This window comes from Centrocercus urophasianus, unplaced genomic scaffold, assembly GCF_019232065.1.
Source record: "Centrocercus urophasianus isolate 14NV4802_14NV808 unplaced genomic scaffold, USGS_Curo_1.0 seq_14, whole genome shotgun sequence".
Taxonomy (NCBI): domain Eukaryota; kingdom Metazoa; phylum Chordata; class Aves; order Galliformes; family Phasianidae; genus Centrocercus; species Centrocercus urophasianus.
The window spans coordinates 18,283,725-18,303,065 of record NW_024884586.1 but is presented as its reverse complement, the minus strand read 5'-3'; the positions used below and the strand labels follow the sequence as shown (position 1 = coordinate 18,303,065).

Below are 19,341 nucleotides of genomic sequence, written 5' to 3'. Positions count from 1 at the left end.
CCCCCCCTCTTGCCTGCTCTCCCCTTCTGGCCTCCCCTCCATGCTCGCTGCTTTCAGTCCAATTCCAGCTGTCAAGACTGCATTCCTGACCCGTCAGCCCCAGCTGTCAGAGGCTACGTGCTGAATCTGCACTCTGCCTTCTACTTCGTGCACCTGGAATAAGGCAGGCCCAGGGAGGCCATAAATGTCAATGCATGGCCCTGGGGAAGAGGGAGGAACACTATTAAAAGCATCTCTAGAAGCAGCCATAGCAAAAAGAGCAAATGTCACGTGCAAATGTCCCTGTGGCCTGCAAAAGAGGACATGATACACAGGTGGTTGATTTCCTACCAGTTTCTACAGTGTGACCTAGTTGTCATAGAATGGTTTGGGTTGGAAGGGACACTGAGGATCATCAAGCTCCAACTCCCTGCTACAGGCAGGGCTACCAACCTCCATTTCTAATACTAGACCAAGCTGCCCAGGTCCCCATCCAACCTGCTCTTGAACATCTCCAGACAGGGCATCCGCAGCCTCTCTGGGCAGCCTGTTCCAGCACCTTACCACTCTCTCTGTGAAATTATCCTTAATTATTTTGTTCCTTCCCACTGCCATGCCCACACCAAGGTCCAATTTCTTCCAAAAAATACTGCAGGGTGAGGAAAGGTTCCATGAAACATAGCAAACCCTGGCTACAGCCATAGCAAAGCAGTATCTCCCATTCAGCCATCATCTTAGCCACAAAAGCTGCGCAACGCAAACTTCCATGGCATTACACAAAAGGTTCTGAATATCCAGGCTTCAGAAATATAAAAGTGTGAAGAGACAAGGGGTGGAGTGTGTGTGCAAACTGTCCACCTTTGTCAATGTTATGATTACGCTATTTTGATTTCTGTGTGGGGAATTTTTTGTTGATGCAAGAGAAGATAGTGTGATGAATGTTTATTTTAAAATAAAGAAAAAAATATCAAAATTCAGGCTGCAGGTTTGCTGGCACATCAAGTGTCAATCCTGACTTATTTCGGACTGTGTATACACATGGAGTCAATCTGACCTTCTCCAATAAGCAGGCAAACCCTCTGGGAAACAGAAACGCACCCTGCAAAGAAGTCATACTCCAAGTTCTCAGGACTTGGACTTGTGCAGGATCACTTCTTCACCAGAAACAGATTATTCCAATTTGTAAACACGTATTAAGTTTTCACACAGCAAAGAGAGCAGGTGACATACCAGACTTCATGTAGACTTCTGCCTCCCACACAGTCAATTTGTCCAGTGATTCCTCTTAGTAGAAAAAGGAACCAGTTCACCTCCCCTAGCAGGGAGAAGTATCTGTGAGAGGATTAAATACAGGCGAAGACTTGCAATGGTCCCCCATCAATCTGTCCCAAAAGTGGAGATCAAAGGAAGTAGGATGACTTTGTGACAGTGTTATGTCAGCCTTCTCCAAATCCAGGCACAAAGCCTGAACACAGGCAAAGAAAGTGCTTCAGTAAGAGGAAAATGTGAAAAAAATAAATAAAAAATAAATTACTACAGCTCCCTTGGGCAGCATTTCAGTTACTCATATAAGGGTTTGAAATCTAGCAGGAGCAAACGGTTCTCCAAGTGAAAGGGTCACTGTTTATCACCGTTAATCATCACTTCCCAGATGAGAAAGGCTCTCTCCACAGTCATTTTCCCCTCTGTTTTGCACAGAGTTTAGTGCTGACAATAGGAGAGACAAGGGAAAGGAAAACAGCCGAACAGGGATTCAGGCAATGGCTGGCAGGATTTCTCCCACCACACCTCTACCATAGTCCCATCCCAGAGCCCCAACCTTGAGCTGGGCCACTCCTAAACACAAACAGCCAGGAGTTAAAAGTCCACAGCTTCACTGCAGGACAGGCAGCCGCTCCAAGGGAACTGCGGCAGCTTCGCATAGCTCCCGACTCCAGGGAAGTTAAACACATGGGCCGTAACACAGAGTTTCCAACACTGATATCGCCGTGGTGAGAAGCTCAGTCCTAAATCACTCCGTGCTGAACTCTATAAACAACACATACATTCAAACTAAACATGGACACGGGGCAGACACACTGAAAGGGAGGGCTCCAAGAGCCCTCTTCACAGTTAACCCTGCTGAGGGAAACCAGAACAGGAAAAATACTTCATTAAAGTACCACACTGAAACTTCTGTCCCTGGTTTCCTGCATTTCTTATCACTGGCATTTATTTTTGGTTTAAAAGCATTTGTGTACTGTTTGTCCAAGTCTGCAGGGACGTGGGGAAAGATGTGGTGGCAGAGCTTGTTCCTACAATAGTAAACTATATAGGGTGAAGGAAAGCATCTTAATCAGCTTGTCTAAGGAGACACTCATAATTCATTTGTGATTTCTTCATTCACTCACAACATGTCATGCCAAATCAATTGATTTTTTATCCTTCATCACTGATTTACACAGCAGTTCTGCCTAAGAAGTCATCAACTGCCATTTCTGAGCCATCATTCTAAATCTTGTCCATACCCTGCCCTCACTGGCACAAGGGCAACTCATCAGGTCTTTCAGAGAAGGGGATAGCTTCAAGCAGCATACTTAAGTCTCTGGGAAAGAGTTAAAGATATGCTCTGAAGATAAAAGCCTGAGCTTTCTATACTCCAATACCTTACCTGTCCTCCATGGGAGGTCAGGGCTTACCTTGCAGCACCTGGCAGCTCTTTCCTCAACACCAGAACTTGTTCAGGGCTGGGCACCTTGACCTCCCACGCATGCATTGCCCTAAGACTGCAATGACTTTATAGGGGAAAGTAAATTCTTACATCCTCAGGAGATTAGAAAATGATTTTGCTGTAAGCAAATTTAAATTACATTTAAAAAAAAAGAAAAAAAGAAAAAAAGGAAAACTCTCACATCAGCAATTTAAAAGATGCCAAGGTTGGAAAATAAATACAACAGGAGTACACAGCATTTATCATGCAGACAACATTCACATGGAAAGAGGCAGGTCATAAAGAGATCAGCATTCAATCTCTCTCTAAACATCTTCTGGACTATGTATTGTTTGTTTCACATCAGTTGTGAGAAATCACAACAAACATGAAGGTGTCCTGTGTTCACAGCAACACGTACTCTCACACAGCTTGCAATCTATAACGAGATATAAGAGGACTAGATGAAAAAGAAAAAATAAACAAAACCACACACTGAGGAGAAATGTCTTGATAATCACTGTGTAACAAACAAGTGGCAGAGCTGGGAATAACCTTAACTTCCTCCCAGATTCCAGCAGCTCAGACCATGCTGAACCTCACTCCTGCTTGAGATTAGGGACAAAAATGTAAAAGAATGCTTAAAAATGAATCAAAGGAATATAAGAGATCGTTTTTCTCCCACACCAATCAGGATATAAAGAAGCAGTCACCAGCTCCCTCCCTACCCTCGAGCTACCACTCACTGCCTAGCTCTCTGCAATCCCTTCCTCCATTCCCTGCCCTCTGCCCTGAGAAATAAGCTTCTTACAGAGAGCCTTTATCATCAACAGCCTTTTATGCACACTAGAATTAAGCAGCACTTCGCATCTGCTAGCCAACATGCCTACCAAGCACCCAAGAGATTTCTCCTGTTGGCCAGAAAGGAGACAACTTCCTCCAGCAGGAAGAATCCATATGAACAAGGGCCAAAGACTGAGAAAACAAACAGCAGAGAACTGCTCAAGCACTGATTTTGACTGTTTCCTCAACAACCCTTGCATGCTTCTAGGTACCCTGCTGAGGTGTCCCTGCCCCAGTGCTTAAGCCAGGGGAACCAAAAAGGCCCAAAGAATAATTAACAGAGACTGCTGATGTACAAATGAGCAGGAGATATGGCAGGAACTTTGTTTCACTGTTTGGCCCACTTGGTTCAGCATGCATTTCACAAGCATTAGAAAGACAATTTACAAGCCCAATTTACAACCACTCTAGGAAGCTGCTCAGGCACAGCTGCAGAGGGGCACCACATTGATGGAGCTCCAGGCTCCCAGCATATCCATTTCCCTCCCCAGAGCACCACCACAGGCCTGCTTTCTGCTCCAAAGATGCACGCTGCTGCATGCTGACAGTTGTCACTCTGTGTATACCTACCTCAGATGCAGAATGTGGCTTAGTTTTTCCAAAAAAATAAGGATTTGTTACAGATTTCATGGACTATACCCAAAACCCTAAAGATCGGAATAACTCCCCATGCAATTCAGCAGCAAGAAGCATTACCCTACTGTCTCTCCCTCCATGCCTACAGAGGAAAACATCATGAGACAAAAAACAGCACTGTGTGAAAAAAAAAGTCACTAAGACAGCTACAAAGCATTCCTAAACAAACACAATAAATCATTTATTTAGAGCGCTTCACCTTCTCTACATTCTTTGGCCTTCAATCAATTCTGCCTGTAATTTTCCTCAAGCGCCTCTTCAGTTTCCTTTCTGAATGAAACAGACTCTGTAAATGAGAGGCACAGCAGTCCAACCACAAGCTCACTTGTTTCAGAAGCCAAAGGTAACCCAACAAAAAGGAAAAGGGCACAGGCTGCTATCCAGGTGCAGAAAACCTGGAAACACAAGACATAACACTGGCAAAGCAGGTCTCTCTTCTATACTTGAGGTTCAGAAGCATGAGTAACTGGTAGAATTGTCAAACGTGAGAACTGAGGAAGTAAAAGCACACTCAGAGGAAGCTATTTTATTCAAAGGCTTAAAAACCCTTTTTGTTTGTGTTGCCACCTAGAACTCCTGCCATATGGAGAGAAAACAGAACATAAAAAAATACCACAATTTCTTTACAGCACTTGTCAAGAAATTCAGAAAGCCACAGATCCAGGCACACAACCAACTGCACTTTCTTCAACGCTTCACAAAGTGCATCTGGTTTTATGTGTTTAACTCTTAGCAAAATTTTCTGTTGCCAAAAGCAGAACCTGAAGGAAAAAAAAAAAGATCATGGACCTTCACTCTTAGCAAAAAGTCATTACTTTCAATTCTCATCTTTCCAGTCAAAAGTTTCAGATGTATTCACATACCCAGAAACATTTAGCACTGACTTTGCACAAAATACCTGAGTGACACATGTAGTTCAGAAATACCTGAACTACTTGGCCTTAAGTATGTTTGTCCAAGGATAATAAGAAGCAGATGAGCACTTGCAGGACAGGCAGTAAGACTGAACAGCAAAGTGATGCTTAGAGTCAAAACATCTCCATTCACTGTCATTTGTACTGAACCACTTAGCCTACCTAAACAGTGCTCAAACTGTTTCATGTCCTCCACCAAAATTAAAAAGACAGCTACAAAGTTTCTGCACTGTTTCTACTTGTTCCTTGCTGTATGCACTGCAATTAGGTAGTAGGCTACAGCTGGAGACCAGCTTTATTATGTGTGATGCCAGGCTGTAGTCCCCATCACCAGCCAGATAAGAAAGCAGGATGAAACAAGGCTGATCATTTGACTAAAACCACCCTGCAATGCAGCAGAATGGATTGATGGTAAACTTGTTCATGGAGCACTATACCTCAAAAAGCTATTTACATCCACAATGTTGCTGCTTTTTCTGTAACAATTGTTTTAAGAAAAGACTTCACTTCTACTTCTGAATTTTGTGCCTCTTATCTTCTTAGGTCATCTCAGACTTGATAACCGCAATGAAGCACTTAAAAAAACTTTTTACACAGTCTGATAGTGGTAGGACAATGAAGAATAGCTTTAAACTGAAAGAGGGGAGATTTAGGTTAGATTTATGGAAGAAATTTTTCACTCAGAGGGTAGTGAGGCACTGGCACAGTCTGCCCAGAGCTGTGGATGTGTTCAAAACCAAGTTGGATGGGGCCCTGGGCAGCCTGAGCTGGTGGGTAACAGCCCTGCCCACGGCGGGGGGTTGGAACTGGAAAGTCTTCAAGATCCCTTCCAACCTAAAAGCCATTCTGTGATTCTGGAAGGATCTGTTTACGAGTTAGCCAAGACAAACAAGCACTTACAGTTCAAAGATGGAAAATAACACCAGCCATGAGCAAAGACTAAAACCACATAATCAGCACATTTTGCTATTTCTACAGTGGTCACTTCCTACATTTCTTTTGAGCGAGATAAAAATCTATTATTAACAGAAAACACCACAGATATCAGCACACGCTGACCAAGCAAAGACTTTTACTAACCAGTTTTGTACAAAGAACCAGACAGGTACTTAGAAACTATAGGAGGCAGTTTGTTTTCAGACCATCTAGGGAAAGTGCCAAGCAGTGATACTTCACAAGATTCAGAAGCTGACAGCATGTCGTTGTCATGCCCCATGCATCTGAGAATCCCAGCCACACATCAACATCACTTCAAGACATCGCCACAACATGATGACCAGGGCAAACAACTGCTCAGACCTCCCCAGGAACAGGGGCGAGGAAATGCCAGCCAGAAAGAGTTGAAGAAAATGGAACGCTTGTTTCGGAGTCACAGAACAAACTTGTGGCTTAGGTCACTACGAACTGAACTCCATGGGATTTCTGGCAGGTGCTACACCACAAGAGAGAAGAACCGAGCAATCACCACAGAAGAACCCAGTGCTTCATACCCAAGTACTTAAGAGTTTCACGCTCTTTCCTGAAGCCTGGTCATACAATATTGTGTTACTGCTTTCAGCCACCTTCCCCCATCTTTTCAACTGATTATGGGGCACAGGGAATTCCTCCTGAGCCAGCTCTATGGAAGGGAAGCCCTGGTGCTACCCCCTTCTTATATTTATATCAACAACGTTACTGCAACAGTTCCAATATAATTTATATATAGCTCTATGGCTTATTTCCAGGCAGAAGTAACTCAATGCTGCTGTACATGTGTTTAGACCACAGCAATTGGAAAGAATGTCCCATAAACACTGTCAACTTAGCTGTTCCACTGTGACCAAACAGGCTTTATCACGGCAGAAACACAAGCTGTGCCAGAAGCATAACATTAAAAAATACATATTATCCAGCAAGAAGCTAATCGAGCACTTGCGACCTGCACAGCACTGACAGACTACCACTGTGGTCCCAACAGATTTATAGTTGTAAGTTTATAGCCAGCTCCTATCATACCAGGATATAGTGTCTGACTGACAAGAGACCATGCAGAAGTGACCAGGGCGTGTGACAGCGTAAGGGCAGACATGCAATACACAGAGCATCTGCCAGGGTCCTCTTGCATTTCAATGTAATCTTCTGAACTTATGGTCCGGACAATAGTCAGCTTTGTACAGTGCTATTTGCAACCCCTGCTTGTACTGAATATACTTGCAGTGCCATCATATATTAACAAGTCTGACTTGAGCCCAAGCACCACAAACTCAAGGCCTGAAACAAGGGCAGGGCACAGGAGTCATGGAGCCAGCTCCATGTAGGTGAAGGAGATGCCTGGTATAAACCCACAGGATCCCACCAAAATATAACACAAATACAAAAATGAAAAATAGCAAAAGCCTTTTGCCTCTTCTTAGGTCTGAATCCAATGTGATTTGACTCTAAAAGAGGAGGAAAGCATAACCAGCACTGCAGAAATACCTATAAAGGCTCTTCATTCCTATTTACACATTAGGCCAGCATCTCACTTGGATCACAGGAGGTTCCATTTGGGAGCCTCTGACAGGGGAAAAAGGGGAAAACCATTTCCACATTCTGAGGACGATGATAGGGGTACAGAGAGAAAACGGAACAGTGCAGAATTTCTCTGGTTGACTGCTCACTCAGTGGATGGGATTCAACAAAAGAGTCTCTCTGTTCCAAACTCTGCAGAACTTGTTAGCAATGTGACCAGGAAAAGCAGACAAAGTGCTGCTGAGATGGCAAAAACAACTGCATAAAGACAACTGCATAATATACATATAAGGCATGCAAACATCTCTTGTGCTTGAGATGAATCATCATACATGGACACTGCTCTTGCCATCAGCCACAGAGGTACTTATCTCCTCATCCACTGGGTGAAGTGGAACAACTCACGCTGCCTCACACACAATTAAGCACATGCTTTTCGTTGTGTTTTTTTTCAAACCTTCAAGGTCATCATCACTGTAAAAACATTACAGAGTTGTGCAAGACTCTACGCATATTACAGCTGTAACGCAACATCAATGTCTCTCCATAGAGCAAGGGGGTAACTTACTGTACTAACAGGCACATTAAGTAGTGTACACTCAAACAGAAGAGTATGCTCCTCCTATTAAACACGCACGCATGTAGAAAAATAGAAACATACTCATACTACCATCCAACCAGGCCCCAGCATTTAAATATCCTCTACAACACAAAATCCTGCTTGGCAGTTGTTTACAGTACTTTCTTTTCTGGGGATACAAGACACCCAAATTAAATCACCCTGGATAGCAGGAAGGCAGGGCTTGGGTCAGAATCCAGGCAGGCAGGCCTGGAAGTAAATCCCTCTGCCAAAGGGGTGGCCACATCCTACAGGCAGCAATACCTTCACTTCCCATAGGCAACACTCCCCCCTTGTAAGGAAAATCACCCACTTCGATGTTTTATAACGGGTTTTGCTTCTAAGCCCTTCTTTCTGCCCAAACCACTTCAGCAGCTTATGCTGATTACTGATGAGCTACAGCTCTGCCACTGCATCCCATGAGAGCGTCCCAGTTCCAGTAACCTCTCAGTCAAGCTGCAGATTCCAGCTCCTTCCCCGCTATCCAAGCAGACCCCCAGCTCCTGCCTGCACCAAGTCCTGGCTCCACTGGCACAGTCCTTTCATCTCCAAGGGCTGTGGAGAGGGCAGGTCGGCAGCTCCTCCCTGTACCATAGGCCCCAAGTGCCAGAGAAAAACACCAAGAGAGTCAGCTTGCCAACAAACCTCCAGGCAGTAGGTGATGAGTATTCCCAATTGTTTTAAACCTCTGTAAAGTACTGGCAGCAAAATTACATGCCTTCTTGCAACAATTATTCTTCCCAGGACTCTCATTCAACAGTATTTCCCCACTCCTGGTTACCTCAGGAGCTCCCCAGGTTTTGGGTGCTCTGTAAAACCCTTTTGTTTCACAACAGAGGCAAGTTTTCCCAAAGTGACAAAAGCAATTCATTTCTCTTGGCAGAGAAGCAGAGCTGGAAGCTGCCAGCTACACCTCATTCAACATCATCTGCCAGTGAGGCCAGCTTTATTACCCAGTGCAAACCAGTGCTCTGCTCCAGCTTTGCCGGTGAACTTGAAAGCCAGGACACCCCAGCCGCTGCCACCCGGAATCACTGCCTGATGACAGAGACTCTCAACAAATTACAGAGGATTTGTCCGGACTGGTGGTTCAGCTTGCTGCTTTTTCCCAAACCTGAGTTCCAACTACCTGCCAGGCTCACCAGGGGCACGCACATACAGCACGCTCCCCACGCAAGCCCCAGATCCGCAGCACCGGGCACATGGCGCGTCTAAACCCGCAGGGGGGGGGCGGAGCTACAGTTAGGTAGCCACGCCCCCCCTTCGCGCATTGGCCGGCTGCGTCTCCACGGCAACGGGAGGCTGCAAGCCCCGCCCCCGGCCGCTCTGCATGCTGTCGCCTTGCAGCGAAATGCTGCGTACCGGGAACTCCGTGCTGAGCCCTGCGGAAGGTGCGGGACACGGCGGGGCGTCCCGGGCACCTCCGGGAGACGCAAAACCGCACTTGGGACCACCGTATCTAGTGCAAAACTGGGAGAAGAGCCAAATGCAAGGAGTTTACACAGCAGTCATAAACCCCTGTGCGCTAAAACACTTTGCAGTAAGTGGATAAATATCCTGTCTGTTTTACATTGAGGGAGAAACGACACAGAGGCAGTCCGAATTGCCGAGCACAGAGCTCAAAACCATGAGCTGCATCACAGAACTGCACAGCTCTGCTCCAAGGCTGAGCTGCCTCAACGCATTTCAGCAGCGTGGAAACGTCGGGTAGCAGAGTGAAAAACATCACTCTTAGCCCAGCCTTCCAGCAAAAACACCAACACGGATGCAACTCAACTGGCAAAAAGCAGCCCCCTGGCTGCTACTGTCCATTTCTTTAAGGGACAGCCTGCAACCTCTACACCTAGATCGCATTATGGGCCATACAAGGAACTCAAGCTCCTTTGGAACAAAGTCACGGGGGTTTTTTTGGTTGTTTTTCTTCAAATGAAAGCACCTCTAATACAAACAGGCCTTCAAAGGCACAGGGCCCTTTCTGTGCTACTCAAAAGGTAAGCACCAGATTTCAGTGCCTGCAGGATTGCTCAAAGGCTAACACTTGAGCACAGGAGACTTTGCCAGCCCTTCACCCATCAGCTCCCTGTGCTGTGCCCACCCGGCAGCAGAGAAGGGTTTCTGAGCAGGCAGAACTGTGTTTCACTGTCCCTACTTGGAGGAGAAAGCAGGCTTTACAAATTTGTTCCACTGAATCCATTGCCATAAAGTCTTTCCCTGTCTTTCAAGAACTCCATCCGTCTGCTCTCCAGGCATTTGTTAACGTTGTGAGTCTCTGTTACAAATTCAACCCACAATAAGCTGCTTTCTTGTGGGGAAATGAGTCTCTCTGGATCCATGCTGGGGGACGCTTCAGCCTAACTATGCAAAGTGTTTGGGAGGGGCAGAAATTAAAGGACCATCACTGTAAGAGTAGCACTTGTAATGAAGGAATGGCACTTTTCTAATTCCATCAGGTAAGAAATTTCATAATAGTTGTTAACTCATCTTACTCTTCTTGAACAATTGTGAATCTTAATAGCGTATTTTGCAGAGCAAGCAGGACTGGCTTTTATTGCCTCTGGCTTTGAAATACTAAATACACCAGCAGTTCATAGACTTTTCTATAGCACTATTTTCAATCTGAGTTTCTCCACAGTAACTAACAACAGTCCTGGTCTCCTGGGATGTTAGCAAAATTACAAGGCTTACTTGGGTTTCCACAGCTCTAATTCATACGGCTCTTCATCTGCTTGTGCCTTGTTGGAATCACTGCTAGAGCTACTGAAATCATTAATGACAACAGAATCAAATCAGCATTTCCAACAGCATCACCTGGGGACTTTTAAGCAAATAACCCTAAATGAACACACAGGCCTCCAGTGGGAGAAGTGAGAAACATCCTTGGTAATCTCTAAGAGGCTGGGGTTCACAGCAATGGCTAAGATTTGGCCTCAGAGGAGCAAGATTCAATGTCTGGTTCTGCTTTTCAGACTTCCTGTGGAAGTTAGGAACCATAGCTGTGTAGGAAAAGCATCGTTTCCTCTCCCCCTATCCCCCAAAAAATAAAATAGGGGGCATTTTATCTTCTTAAAGCCTAAAACTGTTTTGGGCTGGGTCTACTTCGTCACATCTGTTCAGTACTCACTGAAGCAAAGTAAAGATGGGATGCTCGGGTAGCCTATGATCATTCAAACACATTGACTCACCTTTGTACTAATATTTTTGAAGACTGCTCACATGACACAGACCAACCACTGGTCACAACAGCCACAGGCCTCAGCTGTATTTTATAGCACAACACACGGACACGCTCAGGGTGAGGCTAACCTGTGCCATGAAAGGAAAGGAAACACTGGGAGGCTTTCTGAACTGCAGGAGTCACTCTTTAGTGGGGACAGCCTCAGCAGAGTTGCAAGGTTTCAGGCACAGGGAGCAGCCCAAGTGTGGAGCAAATCCAAAGAGGAGCACACCACAACCCTGCTGAACCTGCACAGGGACCCTCAGAAGCATCAGCTGTGTGAGTAGAGGTGCAGCAGACAGAAGAAGCCTGAAGTGTCTGAGACTGGGCTTGGCACTAGCGAATTATTCAGACCTTAGCTGGGATCACTCAGCACTAATATCAGGGCCCGTTCTTCTAAGCACCGTTTGAGGGCCATGTAAGCACCACTCCCTGCCCCAAACACCAAAACAAGAGACTACTATAAAACAAGCCAAAGACTAGCTAACATGGTATTTGCTTTCAGTCTCAGAGAGAAATCTGTTCCAAAGCTCACCAAGCAACTTCTCCCGCAAGATGAACAGGAGCAAGCTCTGCCAAGCCAAAAAAATGCTGAGTGCCAGTGCCTCAGCTGGAAATGGAGGTGAGGCCCTGCTTTTCACCAAACAAATGTAATAAATATACATTTTATCTCATTTGAGTCTGTGCCATTTCCCAAGTGTTTGCAGACCTTTTATGCCACAAAAACAAACAGTGGTTCTGCCTGGCCTGACTCCCAACTGTTTTTGCAAACAAACCAGGTGATACGCCACAGATGCATACACTGCAAGCGCAGATAAGAAAATAGCCAGTGCACCATGGAAGAAGTCTCTTCCCACTGTGACCATGGATGATTTTCCCCACAGCCCCTGGCATGCTGAGGTGAAGAACTGCTCTGATCAGCAAGCAGCAAATACACCACCTGCAGCACCACTGACCAGCCCTGAGTTCTGCCCTGCTACTTACTGTTCCAGCCAGGCCTTTGGCAAAACACGTGTCAGCCTGCTGCAGAACAATGGCCCTCAAGCAGAAGGGGGTTGTCAATCTATATGCACATGGCTTATCCAACACAGCAGGAACAGAATAAAACCTGCTTACGGGACTCTGCAGCCAGGTTAGATTTCTAAGTCCCACGTGTCTTCTCAGAATACCCAGCTGATCTGATCGAGATGAAGAATGTGCAATTCAAGACCTCAGTGGCTTTGAGAGGCCAACCAGGCAAGCAGCACGTGACCACCCAAGGGATGCAATCACCACGTAAACCCACTCAGCAAGAGATCTGATTTGTGTTACTTATGCTAGCTGCAACTCAGCTGTTAGCAAATCCTCACTCCCACACTTCTGTGTGGGTCTTTCTGCTGTCTTTCACGATAAAGACAGCATGTTATGTACAGGTGGACAGAAGGGTGGAATATTCCCAGCAATCCTGTCTCAGGTTTGGCAGGAAGGATCACAGTGCTTCATGGATACAACTGCAGGGTGCAAAGCCATACACAGTGAATCGCTATACACTCCATTATGTAGCCATAAGAACAAGAGGCAAATTGGTGCTGCTGTCCAACAGCAGAAAGGCTTTGGATTTGACAGGCCTCATGGCTATAAACTGCATCCAACACTCACGGTAGGCTCCAATTTAGGCCAGGAGACTGAGTCTAGTGTCCCTGTAATCATGAACAAATGTAGCCTGGAAAACCTACGCATGTAATTGTTAACAAACACAAGATCATCCTGAGCACGATGTACTTGAGGATGAAACAGAAGGGACCAAAGCAGTTCAGTCGGAAAGGATTTAGCCCTTGAGCTCCAACACTCTCGATTGCTCTACTGACACCATCCGCAGATGGTGAAGAACAGGTCTGGCCATGGAGAGGCTAATCAGCCTTTGTCTTCTGCTTTAAGAGGCACTGCTATAAGCCTGACTAGAGACAGACACAAAATCCCTTCTATCTCCGGATGGCAGCCCATAAGCTGTTGAAGCAATTGAGTGCATTTAGGCAGAGCTGTGCAGAGATCTCCAGCTATCAGCTGGGGTCAAGCAACACTCTTGGATATTGAAGTTAAAGCAGGCACAGCAACAGCAGGCTAGATCTAGGCTAGAAACATCCTCTCCTCTGTACTACTGGCTCTAATGGTCCCAAAGCTGGAAAAGACTGCCGGTGAGAAAGCCAGCAGTCTTTGCAAAGGTGCAACCATGCTGTTCATGAAAACAAACTGTACTCTGCAACAGGCCTCAGCTGCACCTTCAATTTAATAAGAGGCAATGATTTTTTAAGATATATACCACTTATGTGTACAAACTACGTATGTGTGTTTTGGTTCTGTTCCAGTTCAGGCTCAGCAACTTTCAGCTGATCCAGTTAAGACCAGTAGTAGCAGCCTGAACTGATTCATCTTGAAAGATACGTTTTCACATAAAAAGTATTGGGCACTGATGGCAGGAAACTATAGGCAGGCCAGAAGTATTACTCTATTCCCTGTGTCAAGGATGGCTTGTGGCCCCAGCCAAACTCTGCAGCTTTTCAGGGGAACTAAGGAGCTGGAGAAGAACTACGTCAAGAATGGGCTGTCAAGATGCCACAGAACTTGCTTTTCTCATAAATCCATGCCTATGCCCACTTCACTCACAGGTAAGACAGTGACACATTGGTGATTTTTTCCCTGCCATTACAAGGGAGATGCCCACAAGCCAATGGGAAACCACAGGCTGGCAATAGGAACAGACATCTCCTCAATAGAGGACAGGAAGCCCCATCCTACTAGGAGTAGCACAGAGCTCACCTTCAGAACAAAATCTCTCAGAAAGATTTTGCAGCCATCCAGTCCAATTCTGTACCACGCAGCAGTAACAAGTCTTCCAGACACATGTTCACATGACATTTGATGCAGGGGAAACCACAGTACAACAGACCCTGTGCTGGAAACCTCCTGCTGGGAAATTTCAGGTTTCATTCAAAGCATTACTCTAAACTTACAACTTGAAATATTTCTAGCTTAGAAGAAAGCAGGAGAGATCAAAGACATAAGCTGCAAATTCGAAGCATGTCTCTTTGACTCTTTGGTTTACTCTTAAGGAGAAATCTGTAAGCAGATTTTGTAACAATTTGTTTTCACACTGACACTCATGATCTGGTTTGCTTAAGCACCCCCTTCCCCACATTAATAAATAAAAAGATGCGAGCAGAGCTTAGCAATATGAATGTTCCCTGCAGGAACTGTACCCACTCCAGCACGCTACTTCAGTAAGCAGAGATTTCTGTTGCTGAGTTGCAGGGTGCTCACAGCAACCAGGGCATTTTAGCAACAGGAGAGGCTCACATCTGCCCTGCTTCCCTCCTGTCCTGCCACTGCTTCCCATGCAGCATGAGCAAAGGTGCTCTGTTCACAGTTTTTAACTCTGTCTCTCTACTGGAATCACAAGCATGGTGACCAGATGCATAGCTGGGTTTCTGGAAAGGCTAGTAATCCTCCAGAAATTGAACACAAGCCAACCAACTTCAGTAAGGAAGTTTTAGCTTCTAGACTCCATGCTAATATGCCACAATCCCAGCACTCAGCAGGCCTAGAGGTAAGCCACCATATTGGCTCAACATAAAAAAAAAAGGAGTTCTGGAGAGGATAGGAAAAATGGATTAACACATCCAAAGTCACAAAGAAAAGTCTAAACGCAGAGCTAGTCACATGGCAACAGAAACTGAAATTCCCACAAAACAGAAGTTGTTTTCAAAAAGCAGCAATAAAACTAGACACTGTATCCAGTCTGTCAACAAGCTTTATTTAGGAAACTCCTGTTTCTTTCCCTTATTTATTATATTTTTTAAATATCCATGATTATGTGCAAGTTCCTTAATTTCACTTCTGTAGAGATCTCCTTTGGGGAGTATGGAAGAACCATGCATTAATTACAGGTAAGGAAAAAGTCCAAATAAAAGTCACAAAACAAGTTCTCTCTTGCATAGTTCCCAAGTAACACATAGCATGTCCTGCACAGCCCTCATGCAAAATATTTGTACTTACCCACACTCCCCCATCCAAAGCAATGAAGGAACAGATCCCTGCAGAGCCAGGCTCCCACAGCCTGCCCCTTCCAGACCAGCAGTACATGACTGCTTCGGCTGAAAGGAGCCAAATTCCACAGAGCTTCTCTTCAGCAGGACCAACTGCCCAAGGGGTTCGTCCCTAACCACAGAGACAGCCTGACAGCACTCACACAGCCCAAGGGTTATTTAGGAAAGAGCAGGGACACTTACCACAAATTGAGGAATAGGAAAAGAAAAAGAAAGCAAAAAAAAAATTACAGCTCACAGAAGTCAAGGCAGTGCTGCTGGGGATGTTTATCCAACTTCAAGTGAGTGGCTAGTTGCAAAAAGAGCCTGAAAGACTCTGAAGAATCAAAGAGGTGAAGAAAGCTTGTTCTTCGCCTACATCCCCACATGCAGAGTATCAGCTTTCATGCATTAATCTAAGGCAACAGTCCTGCTCCATCTCATATAACTAAAGGAGCATTAAGCAGAGATGACCAACCAAAGCTGCATATTTCATAGACTTTTTCATACTGCCAGGTTCACCTCATTCATTCCTCTCAGAGCAGGTCAGAGAGTTCAAGAAACAAAAACAGCAGGAGAAGCTCTTCCTGCAGGTCAGCAAAGATCCCTCAGGAGAAACATCTGCAAGACTCAAATTTCAGTCCCAAGGATTTACACTCATTCTAAATTGCAGACCAACAGAATCTTCTACTGCTATTTCAGAATAGGAGAACTGCTTCTCACCTTGGAAGGCAGAGGAGCACATGCACGGCAGAGACCATCATAGATTTCAAATAGGTGAAGGAAGCACCTCTGCTGGATCTTTGTTAAAGGGCCCACTCTTGTTTGCTTTGCCCATTTAAAGAAGGTTGACAAAGTCACTGAGAGACATTCAGAACAGACCAAGTTGGGAAACCAACACCAGAACCTAACGCCTCATCATTTCATGCTTTTACCAGCCAACTCCCTCACCAATTAACTGCTCTCACTAGTAAGACACAAAACCCAGCCCTTAAACCCTAATTCGATGGTGTGGAATTTATCCATCATGTCCCCAGGGAATCAAGACAGCCCTGACTACAGAATGGATACAATGGAGCTCTTCCAAAAGTCATATGCAAGGCAGAACAACAACAACAAAAAAAAAGAAAAAAAAAATAAATCAGGTATCAGAGAAGGTGTGGGATGTATAGCAGCAGTCCCAGTTCTGAAACTGAGCAGGCCAAACTCAGCTCCCTTTCACAGTGCTGGAGTTCAGAGCCCCTGTACATGGTGGTATGGCAGCTTTTGGCTGTTCCCACAGTACAAGTCAACTACCTGTTCTTCAGCAACAGGCAGAAAGCAGGTTTCCTCGGCAGCACCCAGGCTGCATTACATGCAGTGCATGCATGCACACGCACACACAGGCCAGGCACCAGCACCAAGCACTCTCTTCTAGACAGTTCCGAGGAAGCTGAGCAGGTTTTTCTCTTTTGTGGCAAGAGAGGAGCATTGTGCTCTTCAGTAAAAAAGAGCCATCTCCATGAACTTCCAATTAGATGCAGAGCTTCAAGAGCAGGGTTTCATGCTGGGACAGGCCATTTAAACAGAGTTATTTCTTCCCCCTGCAGTTTTACATACGTTCCTTACTCCAGTGGCAAACTTCCCAAGCACTACTGTCCTGAGATAAATGAATACACTTTGTATTCATGTATTACAAGCATTTCTTATTTATTACTCGGTCTTCACAAGGGGGAGGGATTAACTTTTCTATTTATGGAGACAGAGCAATGCAAGCACTGGCTGATTTGCCCAAAGTTACAAGTGAATCAGTGGCAGAGACAAAACCAGGTGCCCTGACTCAGATGCGCCTGCTGTCAGCACAAGGAAATGCCACCCAGCTCCTCTTCTGCCCACAGCTGGAGAGAAGTCATCCTTCTCTCCTCATGACACCAGTCAGTTCCCAGAGAGTGACTGTCTGCCAGGCATCCTCTGCAACACCAAGAGGAGCCACAAATTTTTCAGATAGGATCAACTACACCTCAAACTAAGCGTCCCCTAGAGAAGGGAGAGCTTAGTCTGAAGCATGCAGAGAAGGAAGATGGAAGAAAGCACATCCAGGATAGCAGAATACAAACCCCATCTGAACAGTCACTTCAGAGACACAAATCACATTTTCCATCTTTCTAAGCATCTCACCCTTCCCCAGATGCTCACAGAACACTCCTTTGTGGGGCTAAGAGCCATTGCTTACATGGAAAAACAAGTCTCTGTGTACTGTTAGTTGCCTGTAACACCAGGCAGCACTTTAGAACATGGAGGAAGGAACAGCATTATGTTCCTCCTGCCAGTCATCCATAACAACTCCATATGCTAGAATGAAGAAAACCCCAAAAGCTTTCCAATACAGCACAACTTCAGACTGGGTACTTACAGTCACCATCCATCATGAACAGGCCTTTTCAGACCCTGCCAACTAAAAAGCATACTATAGCCGCATATCAGATGTTCTGTGTGATTCTCTGGTCACACCAAGTCTCCCAAGGAGGTATTTTCAGTACAGATGGGACTACATGCAACAAAGTTAAAGCAAGCATGGTGGCACCATGCAACACTCACCTTATTGCCTATATCTTCACGCTTGTTCCCAGGTTTGCTTCTTCTCAGCTTAATGGAGGGGGAGCGAAGGAGGTTCTTGATCCGACTTGTTATTGTAGACCCTTCAACCGACATCATCTCCAGGTATCAGGAGATATTACACCCCACACAAACCGTGCCTAGGGAACAAGCCCAGGTCTGAGGCAGAAATACTTGACAGCTCAGCTGTGCTTATGCGTGTTCACACATCTCTCAGCGATCCTGCTCCAGAGCTCCACTCCTGTTACTCTGCTATTCACAGCGGCTGGCTGACCTTCCTTCTGCAGATTCCAGAGGATCAAATCAGCAGTAACCTAAACTGAAAGATGCACTCGAGGGTCAGTAAGATATCTGCAACAATTTTTAAGCTTCATTATTTGCAAGAAATGACAAAAACAAGATTTAATAACGAGGGTGGCTGCAGAATTATTCCTTCTCGGAGGCTTTCACAAAAGATTATCCTTATTTTACTGCCAATTAGCAAATTTAAACCAAACCAGCAGACCTAAGATGTTCCCGTCCCTGCACTTCGCTATCAGTCGCTATGGGGTTTGTCCGTCAGCCCCTTGCTTTCGTTGGCTCCACCTCGGGCTCTGCAGCCCAGCAGCACAATGCAGCACTCAGTTAATAAAAGCAGAGAATAAACGCGAAGGAGTTTTTAACTCCCAAAATTGAGCTCCGCTTTAGGCACGCACACGGATCGGCGATACCCGGTAATAAAGGTACTCGACAGCCCCCATCCCTGCCGACGGAGCGGGGCGCGAGGAGCTGCCGCCGCCAAGGAGCGCGGAGCTGCGGCCAAAGCCCTCCCCTCCGCACACCCCCGGAGCCGGCCGGAGAGACCGGAGCAAAGCCTGCGGCAAACCATCCTCCCGGCTTCCGTGCGAAACGGGAGCGGGGGAACGACGGAGAAGGAGCGAGCCGAAGGACGGCGGAGCCTCCCGCCACCGCGACCCCGAGCCCGCCCACGGCCGCAGCCTCGCCTACCTGGTGCCCAGGAGCCGCTCTGCCGGCGAGGCCGGCGACCGCGGTACCCCGCAGCGCCTGCCCATGCAGCCGGCCTCCCCGAGGAGGGGCCGCCGTGCGAGCCGCCCCCGCAGGCGGGGCGGGGGCGGAGGCCGTTCCCTCAGCGGCGGCGGCGAAGGGGGCGGCTCCGCGCTTTCCGGCCTCGGCCAGAAGTGGGGGATCGTCCGCCCGCCCGCGCCGCCCAACCGCTGCCGCCAACGGCCGCAGCGCCGTCCGCATCCCGGCCGCCCCCGGGCCTCCCGCCCGCGATCCCGGCCGCGCTACGGCGCCTCGCG

General features: G+C 46.5%; 1 protein-coding gene across 2 annotated transcripts in view; it reads right to left on the bottom strand.

The window, feature by feature from the left end:
• MAPKBP1 (mitogen-activated protein kinase binding protein 1) overlaps positions 1-19,090 on the bottom strand; it is a 92,537-nt gene extending 73,447 nt beyond the window's left edge. Inside the window, exons 1-2 of one of the 2 annotated variants that reach the window (XM_042814043.1) lie at positions 19,028-19,090; positions 18,023-18,359 (exon numbers count right to left, since the gene is read on the bottom strand). In XM_042814043.1, the coding sequence (XP_042669977.1) occupies positions 18,023-18,139 (117 nt within the window). In that variant the 5' untranslated portion in view covers positions 18,140-18,359; positions 19,028-19,090. The remainder of the gene's footprint in view (positions 1-18,022; positions 18,360-19,027) is intronic. The other variant, XM_042814044.1, reaches the window with a different exon arrangement.
• Between the last annotated feature and the right edge of the window lie 251 nt (positions 19,091-19,341).